Source organism: Antrostomus carolinensis, unplaced genomic scaffold (genome assembly GCF_000700745.2).
Source record: "Antrostomus carolinensis isolate BGI_N321 unplaced genomic scaffold, ASM70074v2 scaffold22823, whole genome shotgun sequence".
NCBI classification, from domain to species: Eukaryota; Metazoa; Chordata; class Aves; order Caprimulgiformes; family Caprimulgidae; genus Antrostomus; species Antrostomus carolinensis.
In genome coordinates, this window is record NW_010303452.1 from 950 (window position 1) to 19,781 (window position 18,832).

General features: G+C 35.6%; 1 protein-coding gene across 1 annotated transcript; it reads left to right on the forward strand.

The window, feature by feature from the left end:
* Nucleotides 1-1,008: 1,008 nt before the first annotated feature.
* LOC104521960 (serine/threonine-protein kinase Nek1-like) lies at nucleotides 1,009-18,255 on the forward strand (the record flags this gene model as incomplete). The annotated part of the gene is made up of 15 exons (XM_010164109.1): nucleotides 1,009-1,086; nucleotides 2,085-2,180; nucleotides 2,700-2,873; nucleotides 4,658-4,723; nucleotides 4,808-5,042; nucleotides 6,144-6,293; nucleotides 6,961-7,149; nucleotides 7,741-7,861; nucleotides 8,082-8,164; nucleotides 9,114-9,331; nucleotides 11,972-12,126; nucleotides 13,031-13,242; nucleotides 15,397-15,530; nucleotides 15,809-15,941; nucleotides 17,996-18,255. Coding segments are annotated over 15 exons (2,058 nt in total), but the record flags the coding sequence as incomplete, so codon positions are not given.
* Nucleotides 18,256-18,832: the final 577 nt, after the last annotated feature.

Here is an 18,832-nt window from a genome sequence, read left to right on the forward strand (position 1 = left end):
AATAGATTCATATCTTTCCAAGAAGTAGGCCTAAACCAATTTTCCGAATTCAGAGACCAAGTTTAAGAGTTTTTTTTTTCCTGATGACCTGCAGATGCAAACGTTAGCATGGTTCATTTCTAGAGGAACACCATCTCAGAATAAATCGTCACAGATATGTTTATTTCCTTATTTTGATTAACAATTTTATATCTGTTGCTACTGCATAGTATCCTGTTTTATATACAATAGATGAATATATGTATTCATTCCTTTGCCTATGAAGAGTGCCAGATTTTCTCAATTTTTTCTATCTCCAGTGGTTTCCCACTTAAAAATTGACCTAAAATTCTTGCCTGTTTTTTGCCAAAGTATTTTTAATAATACTCTTTTTCTTCTACTGCAAGAAGCCTGATAAATAGGCCTTCTAAATAGTTTATTTTAAATAAAGGTCTGCACAAGTTGGTCATGAATAATAAAAAGCTCCTGAACTCAGAACTTATTTTATGTGGCTCTGTCAGTCTGTCCTATAAATAGGAATATGCAGAGGCCATGGTGAGATTCAAAACAGATTTCAGAGGTAGAACTTATGTATTCTTACTTGTTACCATTTCCCCCCTCACCCATTTCACCTTCTTTGGAGCACATACAATGTAAGAAACTGGAATTCTAAGCATCAAACCTTTCTTGTGTACTTTACCTGCAGAGTGTGCAACAGTGATGAGGGGTGGCAGGTGAGAGCCCAGCATGATTAGGTCACTTCCCTTGCAATAGTAGACACATTACTTTCTTCCCAGCTTGTAAAAGCATCCTATCTTTTAAAACAAACAAACAAAAAAACCCCACTAAATAAACAAAAAACATCTTCTCAAGGATGAAGTTCTGTCCAAGTAGACATTACGTTTGAGGAGTTACCTCGTGGAATTATGACCTATGTTAGTCATACAGTCAGTCTGAATGATACGAGTAGTCACTCAGATTTTAAATATGTGAATTAATGTTAATTCTCCAAGGACCTGTATTTTGCAGAGTGAAGCTGCCAGTTCTGATGGACAAGAATCAAGTGAGGAAGCAGAACAGAAACGCAAAAAGATAGAAGTGCAGAAGGTAATTGTGTGGAGGGAGGAGATGGAACTTACTGTTTCCAAATCTGTTTCTTATCTCATGAAGTTTCTTATATTTCATTTTGCTATCAATAGTTTGTTCATCCATCCGCTACAAGAGGTTTTTATTTTATCACAGTAATTTTAAAATATGTTGTGACATAGCATAGCAAGTCAAGGATTTTTCCCATCTTGCCTTTGAGATTTTTCTCTAGGTTAGCTTTGGTCCTAAAGTCCTGAGTGTGGTGTAACTAAAATAGCATTTTGATACGGAAAGGGAAACAAAGATGTACCTTAAATAACAACTTCATTTTTTTAGTTAAAGGAAGTGAAGGCAAAACTACTTACATGTGGATTGGAAGGTGAGCTATATACTGCTGTGGTGATATACCCATTTAAAGCAAATGGGTTTCACAGAAATCCAGTGTTTCATTGGAACTTTATTCCCTGTGGTCTTATTATACCAATAACTATCTCTACCATACGATACATAGCAAGTATTTATCTATTTTATGATTTATTTTGCCCCCGTCATCTGCAAAGAGCAATGTAAAAACAAGCTAACCTTATGCCTTAAAACTAGAGGTGAAACAGCAACTGAAGCTTTTTGTGTTTATTAAGTATGTATGTAAAGTTTAAACTGAATTTTTTATGATTAATGCATTTGACTTCACAACTAATTTGAGATTATTTTAAATTACTCTGTTTAAGATTACTGTGTACACTAAAAATATAATCATGCAAATCAGGAATTGTCATTAAATTTTGAGGAGTTGCCTTTATTTCAATGTAGAAGATCAGTTATTATACTTGTGTGATGATTTTGATTGTCAGTGGAGTCTTGCCTTCACAGTATACAGGTGTATTTCAACAGCTTCCAAGTGAGAGGAAGCAAGATGAAGTAACCAAATAATGTTTCTTTTTAAAAAGTTTAACGGAATGGGAGACTAATGCTTTTTGTGATTTTATGGTTGGTCTTTTTTGTGTGTGTGTTTACTACAGGCCCAAGCAAATGCTAGAGCTGCAGTTCTGAAAGAACAGTTAGAGCGAAAGAGAAAGGAAGCATATGAAAGAGAGAAAAGAGCCTGGGAAGAACATGTAAGAAAATAAATCTGTTAAATGCAGTCTATGTATGTAGTGCTGTATCTTTGTGTAACTAAAATCTTATACTGTGATTTTTCAAGCTTAGATAATTACTTTATCTTCTGAAACTGAGGAGACCATCTGTCACTCAAATTCCCTCATCAGAGGCCTTATCTTAGGTATACTTGAATGAAGAATTTGGTTCAAGAATTTAAGAACATCAAACCTAAGAATCAGGAGGATTACCTTAAGCATTTTATTAATGATCTATAACTTAGCAAAGTGTATTCAATCTAGTTTTGCTTCTGTGTGCTGTGGAGTGTCAAGTCCAACTAGTAAAATATTGCTATAAAAACCAGGATGTAGTGAAACTGATAAACTGGAAATCACTTACATGTGTGCAGTTGGCAGTTCTTTTGTATGAAAATGTTCTTTTTTAAGGTTTACAAGAGCCTACTTGATAACACTGTGTTTAATGTGCAAAGTCTTGGAAGTTAATTTATTGATTTAAAATTTTTAATTGAATCTATACAGCTGATAGCAAAAGGAGTAAAGAATCCTAATGTGCCTTTTCATGTTGGAGCTACAGAACACAGTCCTGTGCATGGACTGCAAGAGCTTGGAGCAGCTCTTCCTAAGTCACAGCTTCCAGTGAAGCCTGGTACACCAGTCATCTCCATGACTTCTGCTTTGAAGGAAGTGGGTGTGGTAGGTAATTCTACTAAGAGGGTAAAACTAATGGTGAAAAAAATAAAACATAACAAAAACCAAACAACTCAATCTGATTTGAAAAAGTATTTTTAGAAGAATATATAGATTAGGTAGAAAAAAATTGCTATGGATATTTGTTGCTTCTAATTAGAGAATGAAAAAAAAAAAATTAAAAGAAACAAAAACTTGGAAGCTGTTGAAATACATCTGCACACTGAAATTCAAATTCAGTCAGTTTGGAACAAAATGGCTTATTTATGAACCGTAGGCTGAAATTTCAGTTTTGATCAAGGCAGTCATGATTAGTGGAAGAAGACATCAACTAACCAGCATTTTCATCAGCCCCTTGAAGAGAGGAGTTAAGGAGTTTATAACCTGGTGGAAGTGAGAAAATAAATTTTGAATGATAACAGTATTTTATATTCTTGTTTTCAGTGAGTTTGAAAGTATGTGCTGATTATAACAGAGAATATAAAGTTTAGGAGTCTTGAATCTGATAGTGTTGTCTCTTCTTGTTGTCTAAAACAGTATTGGAGACTTCCTAACTTCTATTTTCTGTGATCTTGGGTCCTGATATTATAAATGCTTACACATTTACCTTGACTACTACTATTTGATTTAAGTAAAAATTTTGAAACTGAGCATACAAATGAATTTGAGTTTTTTAACACAATCTGTGTTAATTTGAATGCTAACTTTTGGGGTTTTTTTCCTAAGCTATTTATAGATTTCAGTGTAGTGTGGGATTATATACTGCATACAACTTCGATGGCTGTAACTATAGGAATATAGTGAAATTTAGTGCTAAATAGTGTATATAAAATGTAATACACTGAGAGACATTGGTTGAAAGGTGGAACAATTAAAAAAATATTGTTTTGGCAAATACTTAGATCATTAGCACATTTTTCCATGTCGATAGCTTATCTTACAGTAATGCAAGATGGTGACTGTCGCTGACTGAACATCAGCACACAGAGCAATTGGAGAAGACAAGCCTTGCACACAAAGATCATAAGTTCTACATTTTTGCCTTCAATTTTTAGTTTGATTATTTTACAATTTGGAAGAGTAAATATGCTTTCTAAATAAAATTTATATTGATTGCTTTGGAAGCCTGGTATTCATTGCTCCCATAATTGAGGCAGATTAAGAACAATGCAGAACGTTTCCCTGAAAAATGCACCACATGATTGATATTTGCCTAGTTTAGTGTAATTGTGCATGTGCCCAGTCTCAATTGACTTAATCTGGGCAGGCTTTCTGATAGGTTTTCAGGTGTCAAGGAACTACTGTTTTCTTATTCTTTACCGAATTGACATTGTATGTGCTGTAATCACTAAAGTCGTCTCTTCTTCCTTCTGCTTTTCTTTACAGGTGCTCCTTGACTCTGTCCTTGCCACTTTTTTTTGTTCTCTTATAGAATTACCCATTTCTAGCATTGGAATTTGGTGGCGTTTTGCTGTAGAGGTCATATTTAGCTTTCTGTCTACATGTTTTGTGGTATGAGCTTTCACTTTGCTGCTTAAACTGAGTCTGATTCATTTGCTCACCACTTTCAGATAGTGACCAGTTTAAAGACGGAAGCTGCCCTTGAAAGTCTGTCTTTGGGAAGCCCCATAAAAACAGAAGTATCATACATTCTGTTTCAGTCTATCTGCAGTTGTTGATAAAAAGGTTTTAGAGGTGATTTTTCACTATTACGTCTATTAATATTCTCAAGATTATTTTTTTTCTGACATATTATTCTACATTGTTTTTCATGCTTCTTGGCCTTAAAGGATGAAAATGTAACTGCTATCCAGGAAGCTGAGGAGGAAATAAAAAAGCCAGATTTTGCAATGCAGGTACATCAACTGTATTCAATTTCATTTAGTTTACCTTTTAAGAAAGGTATTATTTTAAGTGGTACGTGTTGGCCTTTATTTCAGAATAAACGAGAAATACTGAGAAGATTAAATCAAAATCTTAAAGCTCAAGAAGATGAGAAAGGAAAAAGGGAGTGTAAAAATACCTCTGAAACAGTTGGGTCTGAAGATGGTAAGGAACAACAAGAAGGTGACAATCCACTTCTAGGAGATCGCAAAAAATGGGAATCTGGGCCATCTGAGTTGGTAGTTCCTCTAGCTCAGTTATCAATGGAAGACTCTCTCTCTGGAACAGACCGTAAGTACTAGTTTTTGTCACCATGATATTAGTAAATCAGTTTACCATGTGTAGTGTCTGTTTTTATAAAGCAAGTACTCTTTATTATTATAATCTTGTTATCAGTTGCGTTTCATCTGCTTTTAAGAAACAGGTGGTTATGTATTCCCTTGGACAAGGAATAAGGCACAGGCTGAGTAATTAAATGGCCTGCAGGAGATTCAACAAATTATTTCCTTATTTCCTTAAATAGTTACCTATTTGAATGCATGGTTTCTTTCTTTGAGCTTTCTTTGTATGTGTCTTTTAAATAGGCAGTAATTTAATAGAAAGAATAAAAAGCACTTAAGATATGTGAAAGTTTCTTATTTAACTTTATTGTTCTCCTGATAACATAAAAGGATTTTAAAAACTGAGTCTTTTCTCAGTTTATATCTGTTACTTTCATTGCACCCTTCTTAGATTTTTTTTTTTTTTTTTTTTTTTCTTTTTTTAACTCAAACCTGTCTTTTAAAATTTGCTATCTGCCTTCTCTGGTCTTTTGGGTGGAAGACCTTTTCCCTGGTGTCTCTGTGTCTTATTAAGGGTCTGTTTCGTATCGTAGAAATAAATAATCATTGAGAAAGTAGCAGACGTACTCCATAGCACAGTAGTTTTAGCGTGGGTAGGATGTTAGAAGATGAAGAAACAACTTTTGCTCTATTCTTTGCTGCTTTATATCCTCTGTTTTCCTTAGAGGGCGAAATGACTGAAATAAACGTCGAAGGATAGCAGGACAAGAATTTCTCATTTCAAGTAAAGTTAAGAGTATCTCATGCCAGTTTTAAACATTTCTCATATTGTTTTCTTTTGGAGTGCCTAAATTGCTGAATAAGCCTCCTGCTGCTATTGAGTTGCAGATGTTAACTGGCACTGAATAACTCCTGTTATTAAATTGAATTGGCAGAAGAAAAACTCCAGACTTCTGAGCACAGTCTTTAGGCTGTCTGACTTGAGATGAGGTGACATGAGTTCTGGCTTCGTAGTTTTTAGTTTGGTGGATGTTGTTTGTTTATTATATAGAAAGTGAATAAAAGTTTCTAATTTCTAAAAGTTTCTATATTTGTGTTTGTACCCCAACAGGTCAAACTCTGGGGGAAGTAATTAGATTAGATATTGGTGAACCCCACAGGAAAGTGTGGGGCAAAAGCCCTACTGATTCAGTCCTAAAGATCCTAGGAGAAGCAGAGTTGCAGATGCAAACTGACTTACTTGAGGAACTAGATGTAAATGGTAAGCACAGCTGGTAATTATCTGCACTGCAAGCATAGGAAGTGCTAGATTGCCAGTTTGTCTACTCAGAACAATTTTGAAGTCATAAAAGCATATTCTATCCTCACTCTTACTTTCTGCATCTGCATGTTGCCTCAGTTCTAAATGTTCTAAATGTCAGCACAAGCTGGTACTGGAAAACACCAAAATATTTCAAACTTGGTGAAGTGGTAAGAAATGAAGAAGGATGTGCTGAAAGGGAAGGGTCTTCATTTTGTTGAAAAGTCTTGGACTGTGTTTACTGACAGAAACAAGTCTGTTTTTTAAAAGGATGTCATCAACGGAATATTGTATTAGATAGGTGCTATAACCTTCTTGTTAGCATGTGACTTACCATATCAGTGCATTTTCTTCTGATCAACTCCTGCTTTTTGTCCTTTCCAAGGACAAAAGGACTTATGTTTATTCCAAGTATAAGCTTGTACTAATGATAATGTAGCAAGTAAAATTCAAATTTTAATATTTCTAGCTTTTATCTTTATAATATTTATAATAAAAGCATGTAAACTCTTCTATTCTGTTTTCCTTTAAAGAAACAAAAATTCTCAACTTACGTTGTAGTCACATTATAGTTTATTACCAAACTGTGTCAAAGCAGTCTTCAAATAATAGAATAATTTTCCACTAGGTACTGCAGAATGTCTTGAAGATCATCAGCCCTTAATTGTAGAAGGGGAGAAGGAAGAGAAAGCTTTTCCTACGGTCGGAGCTCAGTCTTCAGTACCAGTTGGTGTCACAGAGTCTGACATGACTATACCAGAAGAATGTCAAAGAGCTGGACCTACCCAGGTGCAAAGCAAACCTATTATGCTGGATGGTAAGTCATTTCATTAGTAATTCTAATTACAATCTGTTTTCCAGTTCAGTGAGGGGAGTAATGATCCTGGGCACTTTTAGATCTTCCCATAATGTAATGTGCAGTTTTTTATTAACACCTTTTAGGTAGGACCAAGTGCTTTCTATGCCTGTGTTGTAATTTGATTTACTAATGTATTTTGTAAATTTCCAGAAACCTTTTCTGTGTGCTTATGGAAAACTCTCTAGAAACAAGTAGAATTCTATAGTGCTTCATTTTTTGTTGTTGTTGTTGGGCTTTTTTTTTTTTTGTTTCTCCTCATCAGTTGTGCTGGAATCTTTTCCCCTAGATTATATCAGCACCCTGCTGATGTCTGGGGGAATGCTACTGAGGTTTTTAGAAGACATAGTTCATTGGAGCTTTAAGATATTTTTCTTGTATCAGAAACAAACTTTTACCTCTGGGATTATAAAACTTCAGTTGTTTCTGCAAAATGCAGAAAATTATTAAGGCTGAAGGATTTAAGTGTAATCTTAAGATGTATAGTCTTTCCTGTCTTTTTGTTTGGTTGGGATTAATTTTTAATGAGATATATGACTTTATTAATTTTAGAGCCTGATGATTTGGAAGTAGAGATGTTGGAAGAAAAAGAAGATAAAAAGCACCAGAGTAAGGAGAATAAGGAATTTTCCATCACTGTTAATGAAGTGTGGGTAAAAGAGAAAGACAATAAGTAAGTACTCTCTTCTTCTGATCCCCCTCTCTCCAGTTCAAACAACCACCTTTAACTGAGGAGGATTTAGATACATCAGTTAAAATACTAAGCTTAGCTAAAGTGTCATTGCTGGTCTGCCATGTTAGTTTTACTACACTTTGTGGCTGAGGATTTTTTTTTGGTAGAATAATAACAATTTTTACATGGTGTTTCCCCTGGATGTGGTATTTTATAATAGGGCACAACATGAGCAAAGAAATGAGGCATCTTCTGAGAAAGTAGAACTTGACAATGCGCAACCACAAGAGGAAGCTCCGGAAGGTCAGTCAAAGTATCTTGTTTTATTTATTGTAGCTGGCAACACGGAGTGCTTGAGCCATCCCTTCTCACTTCTTCACCAGCCTCAAAAGAGCAAGTTTTCTGTTTTCATTTTCTTTTTTAGTTCATACTTCTAAATAGAAAATTTCTGATGGATTAGGAAGACAAATTATGGGTGTTATTTTTGCCACTTCGGAAGAGAACATGTAACAACAAAGCCAGACTGTGCATAGATGAGGAGAGCTGTGGCCCACACTAATACTTGAAAGTGAATGTCGAGTTTCTGAGTGTTAATGACCTTTTAAAGTGACTATTTTTAAATGTTATGAAATCTGGTGATTTTACTTCATAAAAGTGTTGCTTTGTTTGTAGACATCTCATAATACTGAGCTGCAGCTTGGATAAAAAAAGTTTTAAGCAGTTGCTAGTGATAATATTTTATCTTTACTGCATAGAAGAATTGCTTGCTCTTGGAGGTCTTCGAAGTAGCTTCAGAAGGTCTGCATGTTTTATAGTAGAATGGCAGATACTTCACCAATAGTGTCAAGTATCACTGATGATGCTATTGCATCTATTTATGGCTGACTTAAGCAAACTGGGTTTTTTTTTTCTAGTGTTTGGGCAGATGATGTTGAGGTAGTTTTGGAGAAATCTCATATAAGGCAAGAAGCAACAGATGAAAATGGATGACAAGAAACTAGAAGGCATGAGAACAGAATAGGCTATAACTGAGGGCTGTATATTCTCAAAAAGTTTAAATGGGAGAATTTCACATTATAATGTATTTACTAAAATAATCCAAAAGATATTTTAATACTACTATAGTGCTGTTTTCCCCTTTAACTGTACAACAGAAATGAGTTCGTTTTACTCACTTCAGTTACTTTTTGCTCAAGAGCTTGGGGTTTTTAATCTATTTAGATTTGTAATGGACTTTTTTTTACCACATCAGAAGCTTGTTCCAGTGACTGTCTGCAACCTGAACCCTTATTCCAGAGGGTATTAAAGACCCAGGCTGTACCAACAGCCTCACCAGCTCTATCAGCTCAGTCTTCACAAGAAGAGCCTCTTGTACCTCGTTCACGCTCCGTATCACCAGCAAAAAATAGAGGCAAAAGTTCATTGCTGATTGGACTTTCTACAGGGCTTTTCGATGCAAATGACCCAAAGGCAAGTTTAAAAAACTAAAAAAGAATACTTGTTTTTCTATAGTAATATTACTCTTATTTTCTTATTGAGGCTGAATGAGGCCAGAAGAGATGGCATAACTGTTTCAGCAGGGTTTGTATTTGTCTAGCCCTGTCTGCCCTGCAGTATGACTGCACTGTGCTTATTGTATCAGCGGGACTTGCGCAGCAGTGACAGTCTCTGGTTTTGCTATTCAACATTCTGTGTCTGGGTGTTTCTGGGAGAGAGCCACCATTTCTCTGAGACGTAACTGAGGGGGTTCATGAGGAAACTCCCAACTTCCCCTATCTGCTTTTTCACTTTTGTGCAGTTTTTCAGACTTACCACTACCTCGCCGTCATAAACATAAACACTGAACAAACAGATCAGCAAAAGTATCTTGTGATTTCTGGCAACCAAGCGATTGAGGTTTTTTCCTGTAGGATTTAACCAACTAGCACAGGTTCTGGCTGTGAAGCAGGAAGACTGAAGAAGAGTGAATAGAATGAACTGCTTTCCTGAGGAAGGCGTTTCCTGACCAGCTACATAGGGTTGAGTTGAATTTGGCAGCTCACAGTCTGTGGAATGAGAATAGGATGGTGCAGTGTGGTTTTGATCTGAATTTAAAATGTTTTAAGAATCGTTATGGAACTAGTAGATGAAACAGACTTAAATTATGTGCAATACTTGCCTTGATTCTAAAGTGGAAAATGCATAAAAGAACAGCTGCTTTTTGGAAAAGCAGTGGTGTCAGGGGTTCTCTGGAAACTTGCACACCTGCATTGCAGTCAGTCAATATGTAGTAAGGGATTTCCTAGGTGGTGGAATGCCAGGTAAGTGAGAATGTTTCTTCTTTTGACTCCCAGCCTTTTTTTGTGGGTGCATTATTGATGATTAATTGAATATGGAAGAGTGTCTATTGGTTGATGCATTGCTAGGAAGCAGAATATCAGCGATAGTGCTGTTTGCACCTGTGGGAAAAATAAGGCTTCTTGAGGAGCTTGCATGTGTTTTCATAGATCCATATATTCACATAAATGGATTTATGACTCTTAATTTTGATTCCTTGAGAGTTAATCTGCTGTTAACTTCCCCAGTTTATGAAGCTGTTTATCTGGCAGTTGGACATTGACTACAGAAAAGCTCACTTGTGAGCAGGGGGAAGATGAACGTTCTTTGTACCCTTATCCCATTTAGCCAGTAAGGGATATGCTTTATAATGAAGTTCTTCAGTGTATCAGTATGAACCGCCTCAGTATGTCGCTTGTTACTGCGTATCTGGCCTGTGTTTTGGCCATAAGCGTTTGCCACAGAACTGTTAACACAATACCAGACGAGCTCTACGTAATAGCAGAGGGCCTGGAGAAAAGCACAGATGTGGTGTTGTTACTGCTGCAGCAGACTTGATGAAATTCCCTCTCCTCATTTGGTTGCAACAAGAGGATGTTCGGTGCTTCTTTGCAGTATCTGCAAATGCAACTTTCTGGAATTTCCCAAATATACCTCTGCTGCAGCTCTTACCCAGAAACTAAGGGAACCTTTAGGAGGGAGCAGGGCAGACAGAGTTAGTGTCCTATCTGTAGACAGGTCAGTTTGCTACCAGAAATAGGCTAATAGGAAAATAAGCATTTTTCAGAATACTTGGAAACTTTCAAATGATGGGGTAAAGTCAGTCTTCTAATTGTTCTGTCACTTTGGTAGCAGTGGTCAGAAAGGGTGGTTACTCCTTTGGCAATAATATTCTGGTGATGTGCTGACAGAGATTGGATATTTGAGCATGTATATGAATAGATTGTGCTGGTCTAAATTGCACCTGAGGAACTTTTTTCATTAAAATTTAGGGGGTGTCATTAGGAGCAAAAACTGAACGTGCATGTATTCAGAGCTGTGCTGAAGGAAGGTGAGGCTTATTGGTAAAAATTATTAATGCAGATCAGGTCTTGTTTCCTGTTTTGTTAATACTATGGTGAATATTTAGTAATTTTGGGGGGTTCTTAAGACTTCTTAAAAGAGAGATCTGGTCAATCACTGAGCAAACAGTTACTTTGTTTCCATCTTGCTTTATTTCCATTGCAACAAATCACTGTTGTAATTTGAACTTCTCTAATACTTCTTGTAATGAACTTCTTTCTCATACTATGTAACTGCCTTGAAATATACCTAAACAAAAAAATACTGTTTTCAGTGACCAACCTAGAGAAATAATAATATGTCATTTTAAAAAATACTCCTTTGTCAGCTGCTTAAAATAGTTCTAAGCTGTGAGGGATTGACATACATACATTGTGAACAACTGCATATATATATATATATATATATTATTTATCTACTGCAATGTTCCTTTTCTTTAGATAGCTGTCAAGGTAACAAACCAATCTGCACAAAATCAGTATGTCAGCTCATGTTCTTAAAGCTTTTCAATGACTGTAGCCGACACAGGCAGAATGAATTCTTTCCTTTTAGCTGAGAAGCAAAATTCAAGATGTCAGATATTCAACAGTTAGAGGGTCTGTGCTGGACACATTGTTATTTTGAAATTGACCTTCAAATAAAAAAGGACAAAAAAATACCACTGTGAAGTATTTTATAACCTCAGACTGTCTTTAGTGTTGTTACCAAACAAGCTTTCTGTTACCTTTGCAGATGTTGAGAACTTGTTCGCTCCCGGATCTTTATAAACTGTACAGAACATTAGTCGATGTTCCCAGTGTAGCAGATGTGCAGCATCAACATAATCTTGAAATAGATGATACAGAAGATGAGCAAGCCAAAGAAGGACCCTCTGATTCTGAGGATATGTGAGTGTATCAAGTTTGTCAACAGGCATCTTAGATCAATAATATTTTTGGTTATACACTAACAGTTATACACAGTATACCAGCATGGTGTTTTTTACCCAAATTTTTAAAATCCTGTAGTGAGTCACCATTTACTTTGAGTCTTGTTCCAGAGAATTGAGAAGCCAATGGGATGTACTGCTTACAAAAGCTGTCTGAATTTCCTTTCCAAATTCTATCCAAGATACTATTTTGTCTGGCTTCTGCGCCTTGCATTCCGCTGAAGCAGAACAAAATTGATGGCTACCGTTCTTCTAGAAATCAAGATTTCTTGATTTCCTTTTTTCTTATGTTCTGGGAATCTTGCTCCTCTATTTTCTCTACTGTTGTCTTGGAATGGCCTTCAGGTCCCCCAAATTCTCTCAGGGGCTTCAACATCTGACCCTGGCTCTTGACTGTTCCTTGCAACTTGGATAGTCTGATGGATAAAATCACCTGGTGTATCTATTCTGATGAGATCTAGATCTCTTTTTGCTCCAGACACATTTTCATCTGGATTGGGAATGTTATACTTGACAGGGTTCTATAATAGTGCACGAATACAAAGATTTTTGAAATTATCTTACTAATGAAGTTGAATTGAGGACCTATCAGCATCTTTTTACGACATCTGTTACCTGGTATCTGTTTAGCTAAGGTTCCCCGCGTCTGGCATGATTTAGTGGTATCAGTGCTGTAATCATGTTGGGCTGAGGACACAGATATTTGTATCTCTCTCTTTTTTTTCTTTTTTTTTTCCCCCTCCTCCTTTCCTCCAGCTACACTGGCTTTCCAGTTTGTTGGCTTGACAAAAGAAATGAACTCTTCCTACTGGGTTTGTCTTATAAAGTATTAATTATATAAACTTTGTATCACTCTCTCTTAGTATGTTTGGGGAGGCAGATACAGATTTGCAGAAACTCCGGGCCTCAATGGAACAATTGCTTAGGGAGCAGCCTAGTGAGGAATTCAGTGAAGAGGAGGAGTCTACCTTAAAGGCTAATGTCATGGAATGCATCACAAATGGTACAGAGCTGGATGAAGGAGATGAAAATAACCCCAGCAGTGAAAGTGCACTTAATGAAGAATGGCAGTCAGGTATAATTTCTGTTATACTTGTTTTAGAAGTTCTTTATTGATGTTAACAATTCAAACACAGAATAATGTATTTGCATTGTATACTTATAATGAAATAAAGCTCTAGTTAATAGTTTTTATACAGAAGTTTAAAAAAAATCAGATAACATTTCTGAATCTTAAGGTCAATGTGTAAGCAACATTCTGTGTTGCAAATTAAGTGTCGGCTATTTGTTAGACAGTCATTGTAAGTCACTTTTTCTCTAGTTGTCTAAAACCTGTCTTCCAGGAAGATCAAAGGCACTGTGTACATCATTTGTTTTGAATAATTCATGACTGGAATGGAAAAGTGAAAAAGAAATAGCATTTGACATGACTGGAGTATCTAGGATCCAGCTTACATTACAATTAAGTAATTTTAACAAGTAGTCAAAAGGAACATGAAATTATTAACCTTGTCCTTAGCCCAAAATAGCTATTAATGCAGTCAAACTAAAAATGAGACAGAAAAAATTATTACTGCTTTTAGCATTGTGCATTAGCTATATACAATGATGTCCTGAAGTCTCAGTTCTGTTTTTGAAATTCTGGTTGGAATAAAAGTATTTTACTAATGCTATAAAATAAAGTGCATTTGGAAATATAGGTATAAAAAGATGTATAAAATCAGTAACTAATCTAAAATGTAGTTTTTGTGTAATTTTGGCTCATTGAAGACTATTTTAAGCAAACTGAAAATCTGTGAATATACCTGTAAAATACTATCTATGTAATAGATTCCAATGATTATTTTAAGGTAAAATAAACTAAGGTAATACCATCTTCTTTCATTTTTTGCCAGTGCAGATGTTACACGCTGATAACGTACACTGCTCTACGTTTCTGTGATTTGTTGTTGAAGCGTTACAGTATTTGGTTCCCATGTCCCACCTTCGAGATTCATGATCTAAGAATTGCAGGTTTCATTGGAGGTGGGAGGAATGCCTTCAGAACTCAGGGGAACAGACAGAACTTGAAACCAAATCTGTTAAAAATCCGGAAGTTAAATATGGATTAGAAGTCATCAAATGGGTTTTTAAGCCATATACAACTTTTCTTTTTATTTCAATGATAATTTCTTATTGATATGACTGTTGATACTTGAGTCAGGGATAGGATTTGGTCAGGATTATACCTTACACTAGTCATATATAGGAATTGGAAGTCATAGCATTTTAATACTAACTCACGAAGTCTGTGACCTACCAGGCAATACTACGTATTTTTTTTAAAGATTTGGTAATATAAGCTCTTAAATCTAAAAAGTTGTGTATTTTTTCTGGGTAGATAAGTCCTTCCATAATTCAAATACTTATTTAAGGAGATCTTTTTCTTGGGCAAAAGCAGTTTGCATTTTATAATAGGATTTTACATGAGGATTCCATCTTGCATCTTTAAATAGAACCTTTTTTTGTTAAAATTACCTAATGTTTGACTGCTACAAACCGACTTGTCAGGTTTCTGTAGTCTATAAGCAAAGTATCTTGATTTCTCTCGTGTATCTTACTGCACCAGTTGGCAGACTGAATTTGCTACACAAAGGAGGTGCATTCATAGAAGAATGAGGAATTTTGTAGCTAAATTAGTAGTGAGATTTTTAGACTTGCTCCATGGAACAAGATGCATCTCAGTACAGAAATTAAATAACTGATTCTTAATGTACATGACCTTATTTTCTGTTAGAAGACAGCTGCTTCATTAAGGAGCTCTTTTCCCTAGCATGGGACCGCCACTGAGCCCTGCATCAGTTCCACCTCAGAAATATGTAGAGTAGTTACATGGAACCATCTGCTGATGTGCTAATATTGCTTTGCTCAATAAAAGTATGCCTTGAGACCATGCCTTGCTTTCTGTCAGCATGAACACCCTTATGGCTAACTACCAGAGTGGGCTTTTAGAGGAGATGGCTAAATGCTTCCCAGTTTGTGTTCAGAATTTCTTTGCTGTCAAGAAAGGGACTGTTCCTGTTTCCTTGCAGGTTGTTCAGAACATCTGCCCACACTGCCTGGTGCTCCCGAGCTTACCTGCTTTCATTGCAGTTAGAGGTCTGTGCAGATACCAAGTTTAGGGACATAGAAGCAACATTCAGAATGTAGGAAACTGAGGGGGGTTTACTCATGTTTTCTTTTTTTATAGATAATAGTGATGGAGAGATTGCCAGTGAATGTGAAGAATGTGATAGCATCTTCAGCCATTTGGAAGAGTTGAGATATAACCTGGAGCAGGAAATAGGTTTTGATAAATTCATTGAAGTTTATGAGAAAATAAAGGTTTGTGGAATAACTTTGAGTGGGAAGTAATTTAAGAAGCAAGTACCAGGGGCTGTGTACTGTGCCAGCAACTAATTGCATTGTGTGACTAGAACCAGTGTTTATTTCTTAGCCTTCTATTCTGTTTCAACACACTAAAGTAATAACAGAGAGAACACCATGCCAGTGGATTAAAGAGGAAAACTTTGGGTTTAACTGTGAATTGCATTTAATAAACTTGAACTATTTAATTCTATACCCATTTTAATTTTGGCAACATGGATTGTCCTTTCTCCCAGGCTATACATGAAGATGAAGATGAAAATATTGATATTTGTTCAACCATAGTTCAGACTATTCTTGGAAATGAACACAAGCACCTGTATGCCAAAATACTTCACCTGGTAATGGCAGACGGCGCCTATCAAGAAGGTAATCTTGCTGTATCCTGGCAGTTATGGCTTGTCTTATGTTCTTTCTTGGTCACATACAATAGGTTCTAATATACTTTTAAAACATATCTGTTCTTTGTTTTATTGATTGGCTAAATTGATAAAAATAATTTAGTTCACAAATGGTATTTTTATTCCTGCAACGTGGCAAACTTTGATTAAGCATGCTGACCACTCTGATTTAACAGCATGCATGCATACAGTCAACTCTAACAGCAGCTGTCTTATGAAAGGTGCAGTATAATTATTTAATTTCTGTAAAACAGTTATGCAGATTGGGAAGATGGAAGTCAAGAGTAAAACTTGCAGAATTAAAAACAATTTTATCTTAAGAATTAATGAATTTTTAGCTAAAATAATATTGTTCTTTCAAAAACTCTACTTTTAATGGGTTGCAGTATCACTGCTTTTCTGAGAAGAAAATTACATGTGGCTCCTTATCCTACAGTTGGCATTTTTCAGAAGAATTTGATGTGGATGTGCAATCCATCGTAGTTTTCAGGTGTCTCAGTAATGCATGAAGATAATTTTGTCCTGCTTGGGAGCCTTGCCTAGTTTAGCACAGATTACTAGGCAGACAGAGTTCCTAGATCTTTCAGAGTCACTCTATGAAACACCACACAGAGCACTATCAGTGAGAAATGGCTTGGGTTTGTTTTTTTTCCTCTCACGTAAAAAATTTAACTGCAATTACGTAATTTTAGATTTCTAATGATGAAAGTATTTACTGGAGAGGAAAAAAAAAAAAGAAATAAAAAATCTCAAATATTTTTATAGAAATCAGAAGCATTATATAGTGGCTTTGGAAATGTGTGCCATTATCACTATTTAATGTATTGTAATTTTAAAAAACTATTCTAAATGCTTGTTAACTAATGCCCACTTTCTGCATCTTTTAAATTCTTTTACAAATGTGTTGCAGTAGCAGTGAATAAAGGGTCAGACAAGACTATGGCTTTCTACAGTTATTACATGTAAATGCTTGGAGGGAAAAAGTCTTAAAAACTAGTTTTAAAAATGTAATAACAAAAAAAAAATTCTAGTACAAATTACATGTTCCTATTTTTTCATTGCTACTGATATAGAACCACTCAGTAAGAAGAACCAGTACCATGTTGTTTTCATGCTGTGTTATAGAAGTATGACAGAAAAGTATCTGAAAAACATTTTTTCAACCACAATTTTTTTTATTTAATGACAGAATTGGAAAAATACATTTCAGTAGTTATTTTTTCCAAGTGTCCAAAGGACTGGCAGTGTCGAGTGAGAATGAAGTGGTACCTATAGTGTTACCGGTTCCTTTTCCTTGCCGCTTTGCCTTAAGGATATTTTAAAACTAGTACTAAGAGGCTTAAACGATAATTTGCTGAAATGTTGGCATACAAATTGTAAGCTGTTGTCTGAGTGAATCCTGTGAAAATGAGCTGACTTTCATCTTGCAAAATGCTGATTAACAAGTGGCTATTTTTAATAGCTTCAGTTCTAATTCTGTATTTTACAAATCTGTGGTAGCATACAAAAATGTAAAGAAAAAGTAGTTCTTTACATTTCAGACATTTAAAGTACGTGTAGTACTTTAGTACTAAAATACATAAAGAATCACATTTAAAGTAGTTCTTTAAATTTCAGACATTTAAAGAAAAAAATACTGTGCTAATAAAGGTCAGTAGAGGACAAGTGATGGAAGCATGTTCATGAGCTTGTCTCAAAAGTTTATACTCTTCAGATAAGAAAAGTTAGAAAAAAAAAATCTGTACTGCTCTTTACTAAGAGGATTGTTCCAATTGAAGTAGGCCACTTGGGATGAAACTATCTTAATTTCACTAATCCAAGAAAGATGACAGATTGTTCAGTATTTGTACACATACTTTCAAGGCAGTTTTGGTGTCACCTCATTGTTGACTGACTTTGTGAATTCTTGTAGTACTGCTTACTAAATTGTGGTTTATAGTTTGTTGTGTAACCCCAACTTGATGTTGTGTGTGTGTGTCACTCCTTTTCACCCCGTCCCTCCCCCTCTCCTGTTTTTTACAGATAATGATGAATAAACCTGACTCAGGAAATTCCTTAATGCTGTACTACGTACCAGTGTTTGAAGTCTGCACAGCTGTCTAGCAACGTAATGGAGAATGTACCATGGGCAGGAGAAGCTAGACTTCAAAAAAGAATGTTGGTTGTATGAAAAAGAACATGCCTTTTAAAACTGAGATACCTATACACTTTTCTTGTGTGTACTTGCATATATGTTCATTAAATATTAGATGCCCAAAACTTAAAAAGAAAAAAAACCAACCTCCCAAACCTGTAATCTCTCGAATTCCCAAAGAAATCTAGAAAGGAATACCTGCAGATACTCTGATACAAAACTGAGACCTGTAATGTGAAACAGCATTTCTGCCATATCAGCAGCTGGCTGGTACGGTTAAGCAGCTGGAAGCATTACTGTGTTGTGGAAGTACCCACGTGTAGCCCATTCACTTGCATATTTAAAATAGCCTCTCTTTACACCTGCGTAAAGAAACTGCTTCATTTTTATTGACCCTCGTGGTTGTATTTTTAAATAGCATCTTAATCTAGCGGTCCAGTTTGAGTATTTCACTTTTTTTCTTAATAAAAAAATTACTGTATTTTGAAGCTGAAGGCTTCTGTCACTTTTTAACCAGTGTCATCTGAAATACCTTAATGGTGTTTCTAGATCAAGGCAAACTGGTACTTCAGTCGTCACTGAAATGTTTGGGGTTTTTTGAGATTGTAAAATTCATTTGGAGCTACAATGCATTTTTCCCAATATTTTTCTCCCCTTTCCTAAAAGCCCAAGTATTTGGCTCTTTTGAATTTTGTAATCTGGTCAGTGATAATACAGTATGCTGT